Raw genomic sequence first — 15,886 nt, 5'->3', positions numbered from 1 at the left:
TCCCCGAAGTCAAGGGAACCTTTAGTACCGAGGCAGTCCCCCTTTCTACATTAGACTTTCCTCCTTCAGGTCATGTTCCCACCTATTCCCCTATGGCTCCTGCAGATTCACCAGTTCTGAGAGAACCGCCATTCAAACTGGGCTTTGATTTTTTGGCATTGGATGGAGTGTAGGATCTTCCATTCCCATAACCAACATGACTACCCTAAGATTCCACAGACTCAATGGCAGTACCCTCCCTTTCCCCAGCAACGGAACCATTGGTACCCTGCTCTTTGGGGCCCTCCACAACAACGGATCTGCCTGGTTGGCCGTACTGGGCATTGTGACCTCAGTATCTGCCTTTGGAACCTTCACACTCCACTTGAGAGGAGTTCCCCACCTCACCTCTTTCACTGTCATCAAGTAGGCATTCTGAACCAATGTTGGAAGATGAGCATCTTAGTCCAACTCTGATAGTACCGCTGGAATCAGCGCGGTTCCCTTCATCATCTCCAGATGCTGTAGTGTCTTCATCTCCCTTCTGATGCCCAGATGACTACCATCAGTTCCAAGAACTGTTACATAGGGTGACTAATACCCTCCACATACCACTGTACAGAACAAACAGCACTAGCAGTCTGATATCTTACACGCCTTGGTACATGCCAGGATGGCTCTACCAATCAATGATACTGTTCTTCAACTGGCCTGGACTGTCTGGCACACTCCAGCCACTTGCACACCTACCCTCAAGATGGGGCGGAGAAGAGGTACTGTGTTCCTGCAAAGGGGTCTGATTTTTCTGTTCTCTCATCCTCCCATCTAATTTCCTCATCATACAGGCAGTGACAGAGAAGACCCGGCAACAATGGTGACACTCTACCTCAGTAGATAATGAGGGCGAGCGATTGGACATTTTGCGTCAATGGTATTCTTTTCTGCCATCGTCCAATTTCCCATCTCCAATTACTTGGCTCTGTTCGCTAAATACGACTTCCTTACCTATGGCAAGTTGGTGGGACTTTGCAGACAAACTTCCCCAGCAGGATCAAGCCTGCTTCCAGGCTATCCTACAGGAGGGGAAACTAGTTGAAGGACAATACTCCAGGCTACGGTGGATGTGGCCGAGACTACTTTGCTCACTATGGCTTCACGGATCATTATGTGGAGGGAGTCATGGCTGCATTCATCAGGTTTCCCAAGGGAAGTCAAGAACACCATAGAGGACCTCCCTTTCAATGGGTCTTATCTCTTCAGTCAGAAGACAGAGGGAGTTAAGGGAATCATCTAAGACTCCAGAGCCGCTCTGTGATCACTGGGTATCTACGCACCAGCAACCAAGTGCAAGTCTTACTCGTCCTAGAAGTGGACTCTCTCCTGCAAAGGGGAAGGATAGAACCTGTTCCAATGACCTATCAGGGTGCAGAGTTCTATTCCACCTATTTTCTAGTCCCCAAGAGGGGCATGTGGACCTCCATTATCTCAACCGCTTCATACACAAGCCAAATTTTTATATGGTCACCCTAGCAGCCATCGTTCCTTTGTTCGAAAGAGGCATGTGGTTTACGGTTCTTGATATGAAGTATGCTTACTTCCACATGGATATCCATCCTACCCACAGACATTTCCTGAGATTCAAGGTTCTACCTTTTGGACTCACCACTGCTTCACAAGTCTTCACCAAAGTTTTCTCAGAAGCGGTGGACCACCTCCACCACCAAGGGGTGTTTATAGTCCCTTGATGATTTGATTGTGCTGCTAACAGCCAAAGGGGAGGGTCGTTCCTTGACAACCATGCTGCTTATACTCCACTTCTCCCTGGAAGTGAGTATAAACATCAGAAAATCAGTTGGATCCCACACAGTCCCTAGAATTCATTGGGGCCTGTATCAATGCAATATCAGCATGTGCCCAGCTCCCGGATGACAGGTTCCAGGCCATACAAGAACTGATTTCCACTGCAATTTCCAGTCAACTTGTTATGGCCAGGACTTGCCTCTCTTCTTGGCCACAGGGTGACTTGTATATACATTACTGCTTTAGCTTGTCTCCACTTTTGTTGCCTACAGCTGTGGCTCCAGAGGACCTATTCTCTCATGAACTACATCATGGACTTTCTACTGACAGTTCCCCAAGAGCTCCTCTCCTCCCTCTTGTGGTGACGGATCCAGGTCAGGTCAGAACCGGAATACCATTCCTTCCGTCCTCCAAGCATGACTATCATTGCAGATGTGTTACTTGTCAGATGGGGTGCCCACATGGGTGAGCACATGACTTAGGAGTCTTGGACTGCTCAGGAATCCTCGATGCCCATCAACATCCTAGAACTTTGGGCAATGTGAAGAGCATGTCATGCATTTCTCACATGAATTCATTCCCGTCATGTTCTCATCATGTCAGACAACACTATCACTGTTTACTAAATCAACAAACAAGGGGGCATGAGGTCACCATGCTTTGTATGGAGGCAGTTCATCTTTGGGATTGGTGCATTGCTTACAGGAACCCATTGTCAGCAGCATACCTTCTTGGATCTCACAACATAATTGCAAACTCTTTCAGCAGGAAATTCATGACCGATCATGAATGGGAGCTCCACAACACTGTGGTCACCAACATTTTTAACCACTGTGGAATTCTGACAAGGGATGATGTCCTAGTCCCTGTACTTGCACCCCAAGTTTCTGCCAAAAGTTATATCCCGTTTTCCCATTTTCATCTCAACCAACCCAAACAGGTCAGCTTTTTGAATCCACCAATTGAAGAATGCAGATATAAGCTTCATTAAGAAATGTTTTCCTGGAAAATGGTAATACTATCACTACCCAGAATTCAAAGTCAAAGATACTGGGTAAGCATAATAAATTTATTTATAAATCTAATAAGATGGCTCTAACTAGAACTGTTGCATTACAGTTGTATACAAATAATGTAATCTTTAATGGTTATGAATGCCAGTTTTCATTTTCAAAAATTGCTCCATGTATTCTGAACTCGGTATATGCAACTTATATTTAATTCTGTCTCTTGTCAGGTGGGTGTATACTATGAGTTGTCTGAGGAAGAGAAGTTCTATCGGAATGCCTTAACGCGGATGCCTGATGATCCTGCAGCACTGGAGAAGTCTTTTTTGTCTGTTATGGGCATTGTGACAGAGGTTGAACAGTATGTTAAGGTAGGATATGAATTCTGATTTTCAGTTTGAAATTGTAGAATAACTCATTTGATGGTAGTTACCTTTGATTAAATATATAGAAGAGCTCTTCTAAATCCAACAATGTTACCTGTTTACTATAATCCCCATTAATTCAGTTATGTAAATAAGGAAAGTATCTACATTCTGAAAATTCACTGTTACATGGAGGTTTTTTTGATGTACTTATTAATAGGTATGGCTGCAGTACCAGTGCTTATGGGATATGCAAGCTGAAAACATATACAACCGTCTTGGAGAAGATTTAAACAAGTGGCAAGCCCTCTTAGTCCAGATAAGGAAGGCTAGAGGTACCTTTGACAATGCAGAAACTAGGAAGGAATTTGGACCTGTTATCATAGACTATGGGAAGATAAGAACCTGAAACTTTCATGCATCTTGTAAAAGTAACTTGTGGAACTAAACGTCAGAATGGGCTTATAGAAGATAAAATGAGACTTCATAACTAATAGTAATACTCAATAAACTTTCTTGATTTTAGGTACAGTCTAAGGTGAACTTGAAATATGACTCTTGGCATAAGGAAGTACTCAGTAAATTTGGCCAAATGCTAGGTCAGAACATGACAGAATTCCACTTTCAGATTTCTAAGGTAAGAATAGTCCAAACAATGATTCCTTATTACAGGATCAACTTACTACATCCACCTTTAAAATACTGGGTTTTTTTCTCTCTAACAGTCCCGTCAAGAGTTGGAGGAGCATTCAGTGGACACTGCTAGCACATCAGATGCAGTGACATTCATCACATATGTACAGTCCCTGAAACGTAAAATCAAACAGTTTGAGAAACAAGTTGAGGTAAGTTGTCACTTTCTTACTAACATCTTGTTTCTGGAAATCTTTAAAAGCCTTTTTACAGCGAGGGGACAATTGATCGTAACCAGTCTAAGCCTGCTAAGAGAAACCCTGCCTCTAATTTCCTGTCCTAGGGTACGTCTACACTACGGGATTATTCTGAATTTACATAAACTGGTTTAGTAAAACAGATTGTATAAAATCGAGTGCACGCGGCCACACTAAGCACATTAAATCGGTGGTGTGCGTCCACGGTCCAAGGCTAGCATCGATTTCTGGAGCATTGCACTGTGGGTAGCTATTCCGTAGCTATCCCATAGTTCCCGCAGTCTCCCCCACCCCTTGGAATTCTGGGTTGAGATCCCAGTGCCTGATGGGGCAAAAATCATTGTCACGGTGGTTCTGGGTAAATGTCGTCACTCATTTCTTCCTCCGGGGAAACAATGGCAGACAATCATTTCGCACCCTTTTTCCCTGGATTGCCCTGGCAGACGCCATATCATGGCAACCATGGAGCCTGTTTTCCCTCTTGTCACTGTCACCGTATGTGTACTAGATGCCGCTGACAGAGGCGATTCAGCAGCGCTACACAGCAGCATTCATTTGCTTTTGCATGATAGCAGAGATGGTTATCAGCCATACTGTACCATTTACCATGTTATTGTAAATTGGCAATGAGATGACGGTTACCAGTCCTTTTGTGCTGCACTATCTGCTGCTGTCATAGGTGCCCCTGGCTGAGATCGGCCGGGGGCGCAAAAGACAAAAATGGGAATGACTCCCCGAGTCAATCCCTCTTTTACGGTATCTAAAAATAGAACCAGTCCTGCCTAGAATATGGGGCAAGTGTACTAGAGAACCAGAGAGCACAACCACTCCATGTCAGATCCCGCAGAAATGATGAGCTGTATGCCATTCACAGGGGGTGCCCCTGCAACAACCCCACCTGTTGATTCCCTCCTCCCCCAGCCTTCCTGGGCTACCGTTGCAGTGTCCCCCCATTTTTGTGATGAAGTAATAAAGACTGCAGGAATAAGAAACAGTGACTTGTTAGTGAGATATGAGGGGAAGGCAGCCTCCAGCTGCTATGATAGTCCAGACAGGACATTAAGCAGTGTGGGGGAGAGGAGCCCAGCATCCCGCTGCTATGATAGTCCAGGCAGAACAGAATCTTTTATTTACACATGAAGGGCAGGGGCTGATGGAGCTCAGCCCCCTGTTGCTATGATGAAGATGGTTACCAGCCGTACTGCACCATCTACCGGGAATGATCAGGAGTTTTTTACCCAGGCGCCCCCAGCTGACCTCACCAGAGGCCAGCCAGGAGCACTCACGGGCTGATGATGAGGACAGATACTAGTCCTTTTGTACTGCACCATCTGCCACAAGGCTGATGATGACGATGGATATCAGCCATATTGTACCATCAGCCATCCATGGGGGGTGGGGGGAGGATGCTGCCGTTGACTGCTGCAGCATCGCGTCTATCAGCAGCATTCAGTAAACATAGGGTGACATTTAAAAGAGTCAAGAGAGGATTTTTTTCCCTTTTACTTCTGCGGGTGGGTGAGGGGGGTAAATTGACGAGCTATGCCCTGAACCACCGCGGACAATGTGTTTGACACTACTGCCATTGGGAGCTCAGCCAAGAATGCAAATGCTCTTTGGAGACTGCAGGAACTGTGGGATAGCTTGAGTCCTCAGTCCCCACTCCCTTCCTCCATGAGTGTCCATTTGATTCTTTGGCTTTCCGTTACGTTTGTCACGCAGCAGCCTACTGAGTCCCTGCTGTGGCCTCTGTCTGGAGATTTTTTAAAAATGCTTTGGAATTTCGTCTTCTGTAACGGAGCTCTGATAGAACAGATTTGCCTGCCCATACAGCAATCAGATCCATACAGTCCACGCTGGAGCTCTTTTTGGATTTTGATTTCGGACTGCATCACCACCCATGCTGATCGTAGCTCCACGCTGGGCAAACAGGAAATGATATTCAAAAGTTCACAGGGCTTTTCCTGTCTACCTGGCCACTGCATCCGAGTTCTGATCTGATTGCTGTCCAGAGCGGTCAGTGGTGCACTGTGGGATACCGCCCGGAGGCCAATACCGTCGATTTGCGGCCACACTAACCCTAATCCGATATGGCAATACCGATATTCGTGCTACTCCTCTCGTTGGGGAGGAGTACAGAAACCGGTTTAAAGAGCCCTTTATATCGATATAAAGGGCCTCTTAGTGTGGATGGGTGTGGCGTTAAATCGGTTTAACGCTCCTAAAATCGGTTTAAACGCATAGTGTAGACCAGGCCCTAGTAACTCTTCTAGATAAACACTTTCAAACCAAGATTCTATTGTGAGCCTTACTGAGTTACTTTATACTTCTGAGGGTTCTTTGTGCTGATCTATTGCTGATTTCTCTTTAGACTTATGGCTATCTGAATTTCTAATTGAACTTCTAGCTAACACAGAAATTAAAGTAGGTTATCTTCTAACAAAGTTTGTGCGGACTGTAGCTTTACCGCAATGGTCAGCACTTGCTAGAGAAACAGAGGTTCCAGTTCCCTTCCTCCTGGTTATACATTGACAACACTGAAGGAGAGTGGGGTGCTTTCAATGACATAATGCATTGCAAGGATTCTGCCATTCAGCAACAAGTCACAAACTTGCAGATGAAGATAGTTCAAGAGAATCGAGCAGTGGAGAGCCGTACAACTGACCTGCTTACTGACTAGGAGAAAACAAAGTCTGTGACGGTGATTTTTTTCAGGTCTCTTTGCTGAATTCACTATAGAAAATTTGCATTCTGTAACAAACAGGTTGTTCAGTAAACCCTGAAATAGACTGAGGGGGTGGGTATAGTTGTTACCCTTACAGACCTTTACAGGGGATTTCCTAGTGATTTGGCGGAAAGTGTAGCTTGTCCTTTGCTCTTGGTTTAAAACACTTTCCCTGACATAACTTGCATTTTTAAACGGAAACACCTCTATTGTAATTTGATTTTTACAAATTTAACTAGCAATAAGGAGTGTGCACTTTACAGAGCTTTTGGTGAGAGGAAGAATCTTGTTGAGCCTGTGTCCTAAAGTAAACGTTTAGCTAGCGTCTGCTAAAAAATCTCTTCTGCCAAGAAGATTCTTTAGACGCTTACCCAGGCAAGGGATCAGTAACTCTCATACCCAGAGTTAAAGGTCTGCCAGGGGAACAGAAAATTCCTTAAAGCAAAAGAGATGGCATGGTGTCTGATGCTAATCAGAAGTAATTTCTGCACAGATTTTAAGTGCTAAACCCTAACTCTTAACATCTGTGCCATGTTGTCCTTCATTTGGTTCTTTCTAGGGAAACTTGCGTCCAGAGGAGGCTCTTCAAACACTTACCATTTACAAAGGGAAATTTGGTAGGTTGAAAGATGATCGTGAGACATGTACAACGGCCAAAGAAGCTCTTGAGCTAACAGATACAGGACTACTCAGTGGCAGTGAAGAACGTGTGCAGGTACAAACTTTTTTTTAAAAATCCATGAATTTGGTGCTTGTAAATGGTTCTGGACAGATGACTTCCTGTAGGCAGAAGACCTTCAATTCATTCATAGAGAAGGCATAGCAGTCAATGGTTCTCCCTTCAGACTGCCCTATCGCTGTGCCCTAACCTTAACTGGGATGGTCCAGTTTTAGGGGTGAGTAATTCAGTCTCAGTACCCATTCAGCCCCTGGCTTTTCCACTGGGACTGCAACTACAGACACTTGAGGGCAGCTTTACAAGATGTAGAAATCTGGCCATTAAACTAACTAGAGATGAGACTAAGGGCTTGTCTATGTGACAAGTAGCTTCCAAGTCAGTGGTTCTCAAACTTCAGCGACCCAAGGACCCCCATTTTGATGAAAAAAATTCATGGAACCAACCCTCCCCCCGTGCTCAACCCCAGGCTCTGCCCCCACTCCACCCCTTCCCCCCGGTCCCTACCCCTGCCCCTCCATTCCCCCTTCCCTCCCCCACTTGCTCTCCCCCACCCTTACTCACTTTCATCAGTCTGGGGCAGAGGGTTGGGGCGAAGGAGGGCGTGAGGGCTCTGGGAGGGAGTTTGGGTGCTGGAGGGGATATGGGATGCAGGCTCTGGGAGGGGCTGTGGGTGCAGGTTCTGGGCTGGGGCAGGAGGTTGGGGTGCAGGAGTGGTTGAGGGGTGCAGGTTTCATCCGGATAGTGCTTAAATTTGGGCAGCTCCTGAAAGTGACCAGCAAATCTCTCTGGCAGCGGATCCTAGGCAGGAGGGCCAATGGGAGTTGCAGAGTTGGTACTCAGGGCCAGGGCAACTCGCGGAGACCCCTGCTCCTCTTCTATTCCTCACCCCCACTCCCGGGGCCGCAGGGAGCGGCACAGAGCCAGGGCAGGCAGGGAGTCTGCCTTAGCTCCGCTGTGCCGCCAGACTTTTAGTGCCTAAAATCTCCCCCTTTGGCTTCAGTAGCCTCCAGAAGATAGCACTGTTCCCCAGCATGCAGGCCCTGGGAGGAATGGGGAGAAGTTGAGTTGATCAGCAGGGCCCGTGGACCCTCTGGAGTACCCTCGGGGACCCCCAGGGGTCCATGGGCCTCATTTTGAGAAATCATAGAATCATAGAATCATAGAATTCAAGATCAGAAGGGACCATTATGATCATCTAGTCTGACCTCCTCCAAGATGCAGGCCACATAAGCCGATCCACCCACTCCTGAAATAATTCTCTCCCTTGACTCTGCTGTTGAATGCTCCAAATCATGATTTAAAGACTTCTAGTAGCAGATAATCCACCAGCAAGCGACCCCTGCCCCATGCGTTGGAGGAAGGCGAAAAACCTCCAGGGCCACTGCCAATCTACCCTGGAGGAAAATTCCTTCCCGACCCCAAATATGGCGATCAGCTGAACCCCAAGCATGCGGGCAAGACTCTCCAGCCAGACCCTCTGGAAAAAGGCTAACAATATCCTATCATTGACCCTTTGTACTAATTACCATTGTGGCACGTTATTGACCAAACCCGTTATCCCATCATACCATCCCCTCCATAAACTTATCTAGCTTAATCTTAAAGCCATGGAGGTCCTTCGCCCCCACTGTTTCCCTCGGTAGGCTGTTCCAGAATTGCACTCCTCTGATGGTTAGAAACCTTTGTCTAATTTCAAGCCTAAATTTCCTGACTGACAATTTATATCCATTTGTCCTCATGTCCACATTAGCACTGAGCTGAAATAATTCCTCTCCTTCCCTGGTATTTATCCCTCTGATATATTTAAAGAGTGCAATAATATCTCCTCTTATCCTTCTTTTGGTTAAGGAAAACAAACCGAGCTCCTCAAGTCTCCTTTCATACGACAGGCTTTCCATTCCTCGGATCATTCTAGTAGCCCTTCTTTGTACCTGTTCCAGTTTGAATTCATCCTTCTTAAACATGGGAGACCAAAACTGCACACAATACTCCAAATGAGGTCTCACCAATGCCTTATATAACGGGACTAGCACCTCCTTATCTCTACTAGAAATACCTCGCCTAATGCATCCCAAGACCGCATTAGCTTTTTTAGCGGCCACATCACATTGCCTACTCATAGTCATCCTACAATCAACCAGGACTCCTAGGTCCTTCTCCTCCTCCGTTACTTCCAACTGGTGCGTCCCCAGCTTATAACTAAAATTCTTGTTAGTCATCCCTAAATGCATAACCTTACACTTCTCACTATTGTATTTCATCCTGTTACTAATACTCCAGTTTACAAGGTCATCCAAATCTCCCTGGAGGATATCCCGATCCTTTTCCGAATTGGCAATACCTCCCAACTTTGTGTCATCTGCAAACTTTATCAGCCCACTCCTACTTTTGGTTCCGAGGTCAGCGATAAATAGATTGAATAAAATCGGACCCAAAACCGAACCTTGAGGAACTCCACTGGTAACCCCCCTCCAACCCGACAGATCACCCTTCAATACGACCCTCTGCAGTCTCCCCTTTAACCAGCTCCTTATCCACCTCTGGATTTTCATTTCGATCCCCATCTTTTCCAATTTAACCAGTAATTCCTCATGCGGTACCGTATCAAACGCCTTACTGAAATCAAGATATATTAGATCCACCGCATTTCCCTTGTCTAAAAAATCTGTTACTTTCTCAAAGAAGGAGATCAGGTTGGTTTGGCACGATCTACCTTTCGTAAAACCATGCTGTAATTTGTCCCAGTTGCCATCGGCCTCAAGGTCCGTAACCACTCTCTCCTTTAAAAATTTTTCCATGACTTTGCATACTACAGATGTTAAACTAACAGGCCTGTAGTTACCCGGGTCACTTTTTTTCCCCTTCTTGAACATAGGAACTATATTAGCTACTCTCCAGTCAAACGGTACAACCCCCGAGTTTAGAGATTTATTGAAAATCATTGCTAACGGGCTTGCAATTTCACTCGCCAATTCCCTTAATATTCTAGGATGAAGATTATCCGGGCCCCCCGATTTACTTCCGTTAAGCTGTTCAAGTTTGGCTTCCACCTCAGATACCGTAATGTCTACCCCCATATCTTCATTCCCATCAGTCCCTCTATCACTATTCCTTAGCCCTTCATTAGCCTCATTAAAGACCAAGGCAAAATATTCGTTCAGATATTGTGCCATGCCAAGATTATCCCTAATCTCCACTCCGTTTAAAGTTTTAAGCGGTCCCACTTCTTCCTTTTTGGTTTTCTTCCTATTTATATGGCTAAAAAACCTTTTGCTATTGGTTTTAATCCCCTTCGCTAGGTCCATCTCCACCCGGCTCTTTGCCTTTCTCACTGCTTCCCTACACCCTCTGACCTCAATAAGGTAGGTTTCTTTGTTGATCCCTCCCATTTTCCACTCCTTGTACGCTTTCTGTTTTTTCTTAATCACTCCTCTAAGACGCTTGCTCATCCAGCTCGGTCTAAAACTGCTACCTACGAACCGTTTTCCCTTTCTCGGGATACACGCCTCTGACAGCTCCTGCAACTTCAACCTGAAATAACCCCAGGCATCATCCGCCTTTAGATCCCTAAATATGTTAGTCCAATCCACTTCCCTAACTAGTCGCCTCAATTTAGTAAAGTTAGCCCTTTTGAAATCGTAAACCTTAGTCTCAGATGCAATTTTGTTTATCCTTCCATTTATTTTGAAACGAATTAGCTCATGATCACTCGAGCCAAGGTTGTCCCCTACAACTATTTCCTCAACAAGGTCCTCATTACTTACCAAAATCAGATCTAAAATGGCATTCCCCCTCGTCGGTTCAGCAACTACTTGATGAAGGAATTCATCAGCTATCACGTCTAGGAAAAGCTGAGCCCTATTATTATTACTAGCATTTGTTTCCCAATCTATATCCGGGAAGTTAAAATCTCCCATGATCATACAGTTCCTATTAGTATTTACCTCCTTAAAAACATTAAAGAGCTCTCTATCCATATCCAGGCTAGATCCCGGCGGTCTATAGCACACCCCAATCACTATCCCAGGGGACGGTCTAGTAGTTTTCTTCCCCAATGTGACCATTGCCCAAACAGACTCCGTATTATCCATTGCATTGCTAGTTATTTCGTTACTTTTCACCTCATTATTGACATACAATGCTACTCCCCCACCTTTACCTGTTTTAAGTCATATTATACTAAGCCACACTCTAGGACTTTCACTGCACTGTAGCACCATCCACATGAGACGTTACTGCAAGGCAAGTTTGATATACTGTTCACTCTTGCATGCTGTGCAGTAACTTGCCATGTAGACAAGCCTAACTTAGGCTACTGAAAAGCCAACATATTGTAACTCCTTTTGGACCACCAGAGATGTGCTAGGCAAGCTAGGGTCAAGTCCTGTCCAATTACCTGTACCCTGACCAAGTTCCTATCCCAATGATTTGTTTAAGAAGTTCTGTCTAACTTAATGATAATAAATATCTGTCCTTTCTATATAACTGACCAAAGTTTGATGTATCGCTTTGTACTGTAGGTAGTGTTAGAAGAGTTACAAGACCTCAAAGGAGTTTGGTCTGAGCTTTGGGACCAGATTGATCAGATGAAGGAGCAGCCAGGGGTTTCAGTACTGCCTCGCAAGGTACCTTTTTTATTCTGTATATAGAAAGCATAACTACAGCTATACTATTCGACTCTTGGCCTTCAAGGTTTAAATATATTTTAAATGCTCTAACAACTTGAAAATGAGCCAGAATATATGGCATGGTGCTTATGTACCTGGGTCTTTTTGGCATATGAAAAATAGAATTCATAACTGAGAATGAAGCCTCTATCTTAATCTAACTTGCAGCACTGAGCGGCAGAAATAGCTTTTCCTCTTAACTGAAGCTTCAACAGGGTAAAGCTTACAAAACAAAACTTGAAAAATTATCAGGTTTGCTGAAACAGCAGTATCTTAAATATATTTAATTATAGGCTACGTCTGCAGAGGACAAGAATTGATGCTATATCTGTTTCTAGAAATTAAGTTGATCTAAATTAGCACTTTTCTCAAACACTTGTCCAGCTTCACTGATGAAAAGCTATTGTCCAAGCTGATGCTTCTTGGATACATAAACGTGAAACGAGGCTTCTACCTCTCATCTGTAAGGAAGAATGTCACAATTTCATGACAACTGTCATCTAGTGTAAAATTACTTCATACTGTGCTACTCCAATGATCAAGGGATGGAGAAAACTAGTATCGTACCAACAGTCATGAATTAAGCTTAAAGCAGTACTGTTGATTCCATATAATCTGCTGAGGTGGACTATATCAAGAAAAGCATAGAGAATCTGATGAGGTTTTGAGGGGCAATTGAATGTTTTCATACATCTAGGATTTGGTTTGCCTGCCTTGTATACAGCTATATTTATTATTAGCAAAATTAAATACACTACTACCTCGATATAACGCCACCCGATATAACACAAATTCGGATATAACGCAGTAAAGCAGTGCTCCTGGGGGGCTGGGCTGCGCACTCCGGTGGATCAAAGCAAGTTCAATATAACACGGTTTCACCTATAACGTGGTAAGATTTTTTGGCTCCCAAGGACAGTGTTATATCGAGGTAGAGGTGTATATGCAGTATAGGAAAGCATGATCAATATTATCTAAGGGTGATTCTCCCATTCTTAAAGAAGTTTAATAAAATGTTAAGATGACAAACTGTAAGTAAAATGGATAACTGTTGTAGTATCCAGTTTACTAGTGATTGTGTTTCTCATAATGTTGCTGGTAGATGAATTCTTTCATGGCTTCTGTATTTTATTGACAGCTTTGACAAAATTTGGACAGCTTACTGAACCAGTTGAAAAACTTCCTGCTTGTTTGCGGCAGAAGAATGAAGCAATGGTCAAAGATGTACTTCTTGTAGCTCAGGAAGAGATGGCTTTGGAAAAGTTCTTGAAACAGGCTAGTATCTATCATTACATATACTAGATCTTGTGTGCGGGAGAGGTTTTAGAGGTGTAAATTAATTTCTCTGACAGCTGTGTGTAACAAGTTGGATTTTGGATACCCAGGATGGTGAAAGTGAAATGCTTTAGATCTTCAGCATACATTTTAAGTTCTAAATAACTGAGTAAATTTAACACCAAAACTTACACAACATGAAACCCTATAGGTTTAGGTGTTTTATTAAAAGCTTTGCAAGTTTGCTGAAGGTACTGTAACTTAAATTTAAAGATAAATCAAGTAAAATACATAGCTAGTACATTACTATTATAAAACTTCTAAGCAGAAGACTGGAAACTGCCTTCTGTAATTTCATTTTATGAGTGCCAATAACTTTAACTCCAACCCACAAGACATAATTATGAAATCTTCCACCACATGATTCACAGCAATCCGAGACCTGCAGGTTCATGTGCTCTGTAAAAAGATAAGAATCAAGCTCATGTAACTACACTTCTACACTATATAATGAAATACATGTAATAGATTTAAAATTACTATCATGAGTTCATAACCTGACTTCTTTTTTTCTTAAAGATAAGAGAAGTGTGGAATACTTATGAACTGGATTTGGTTAACTATCAGAACAAATGTTGTTTGATTCATGGTTGGGATGATCTCTTCAACAAGTACTACAAGAGTGGTGTGAGTGGGTAGAGAAGACTGGAGTGGTGGGTAAAGAAGTAGTTGTTTCTGTTGAAAGCAGAAAGATTCTCAGCGTAAAGATACACACACATTAAATTGGGGGTTAATATATGTAATCATAATCCTATCCTGTCTATACTAGTTCCAGTATGTACACGGAAGAATAACCAAGGTAAAAAATTTTCAGTGTGTGTGTAAATAAAGCTGATCTTCTCTTTTTCTCTGCTTACAGGCAATGGGATGCATCAGTGTGGGGCTTTGTCAAGTGGGCACATGGGGCTGCTTTGATGAGTTCAACAGACTTGAGGAGTGTATGCTTTCTGCTGTTTCTCAGCTGGTTCAGTGCATCCAGGAAGCCTTGCGAGAACATTGCAATCCTAACTATGACAAGAGTATGCAATTTTTTTCGTTGCTAATGGTTTTGTATAGTTGTGCTGTCAAAAGAATGCCCTTACTTGCATGTCTGAAATAAGTCCTTTTGAGAAATCTCCTTGATCAGTTACTCTGACACTGGCCAGAGTTGTTTTTTTTGTTTGTTTGTTTGTTTTTTGTTAAATTTGCAAATGTAACAAACACTAAATAATTAAAGGAAGTAGCTTTCAACTGATATGCAGTCACTGTCAACATTGTGTAACTTTAGTGTTGTGGTAGAAAAAAATGTTTGACTAGTTGTACCATAAACAAAACTATACAGGATACTAAAAGTGAAGTTTCAACTACTATAGTTGATAGCTGATTTGACTGAGACAAAATCAACTGTCACTAAAAATACTTTGTGTGTGAACTGCTTTTAGCTTCCGCACCTATTACTTGTGAGCTGCTGAGTAAACAAGTTAAAGTGAGCCCAGACATGGCTATCTTCATCACCATGAATCCTGGTTATGTAAGTAGATCAAATCTTCCAGACAACTTGAAGCTGTTCCGTAGCTTGGCAATGACAAAGCCAGACCGCCAGCTGATTGCCCAGGTCATATTGTACTCCCAGGGTTTCTGTACTGCTGAAGTGCTTGCCAATAAGATTGTACCATTCTTCAAGTAAGTAATAGTCCCTTAAACAAGTCTGGCCCAAAACGTTAAAAGATCACTTGTGTACTGAAATCTGGAACTTAAAATGGCTCTGAAGCTGGTTTTGAAACTACCATAGCAGGAACATAGAACAGTAAGCATGCTTGACACTTTACTGTTGAACATTAGTTTTGTGATCTTAGTATGTCTAAAACTGACTCTGGTATCTTTTATCCTTAGACTCTGTGATGAGCCGCTGTCCTCTCAAAGTCATTATGACTTTGGCTTAAGAGCTTTGAAGAGTGTACTGGTTAGTGCAGGAAATGTGAAGAAGGAGAGGATTCAGAAGATAAAGCGGGAGAAGGAAGAGCGTGGTGAAGTTGTTGATGAAGGGGAAATTGCTGAGAACCTACCTGAACAAGAGGTAAAACATATACAGATTTTTTTATATTGATTCACAGCAAAGAGGTGATTACAGTAGATATGCATGTATATGAGCACTTACAGTAAAACACCTGTTGTATCTAGCATAAATGTAATCTATTTAAGTTCACAAGTGTCATATTTACTTGAAGTCATGGTATTTAGGCTACAGGAGTGGCGGTTTCAGTGGGTTGAACTGAGTTTCAATCAGTGCTTGAGTTGTTGGAAGTGTTTTATTTACAATAAAACAGAGGCACCTGATGGTTTGTGGTCATTACAAACTTTCACCACTCCTATAAAATGACTGGTGTTCTGACTATATTCCAAGTGGAGTAGACATTCTGAATGAACTCCTGCAGTTCATATCACTTTCAGATAAATGTA

At 43.3% G+C, this 15,886-nt stretch overlaps 1 protein-coding gene and 1 pseudogene across 1 annotated transcript; both read left to right on the top strand.

Annotated features, from left to right (window-relative positions):
• Positions 1-6,721, top strand: part of LOC120403250 — a 46,132-nt pseudogene extending 39,411 nt beyond the window's left edge.
• A 5,247-nt stretch (positions 6,722-11,968) lies between these two features.
• Positions 11,969-15,133, top strand: LOC120403592 (cytoplasmic dynein 1 heavy chain 1-like). The gene is made up of 4 exons (XM_039534851.1): positions 11,969-12,070; positions 13,251-13,387; positions 14,307-14,466; positions 14,869-15,133. The coding sequence occupies exons 2-4, from the start codon at positions 13,325-13,327 to the stop codon at positions 15,111-15,113; spliced, it is 468 nt and encodes a 155-aa protein (XP_039390785.1). The 5' UTR covers positions 11,969-12,070; positions 13,251-13,324; the 3' UTR covers positions 15,114-15,133.
• The last annotated feature ends 753 nt before the right edge of the window (positions 15,134-15,886 follow it).

The sequence above is a fragment of the Mauremys reevesii genome, linkage group 4 (assembly GCF_016161935.1).
Source record: "Mauremys reevesii isolate NIE-2019 linkage group 4, ASM1616193v1, whole genome shotgun sequence".
Classification (NCBI taxonomy): domain Eukaryota; kingdom Metazoa; phylum Chordata; order Testudines; family Geoemydidae; genus Mauremys; species Mauremys reevesii.
This window is presented reverse-complemented; position numbering and strand designations above follow the sequence as displayed.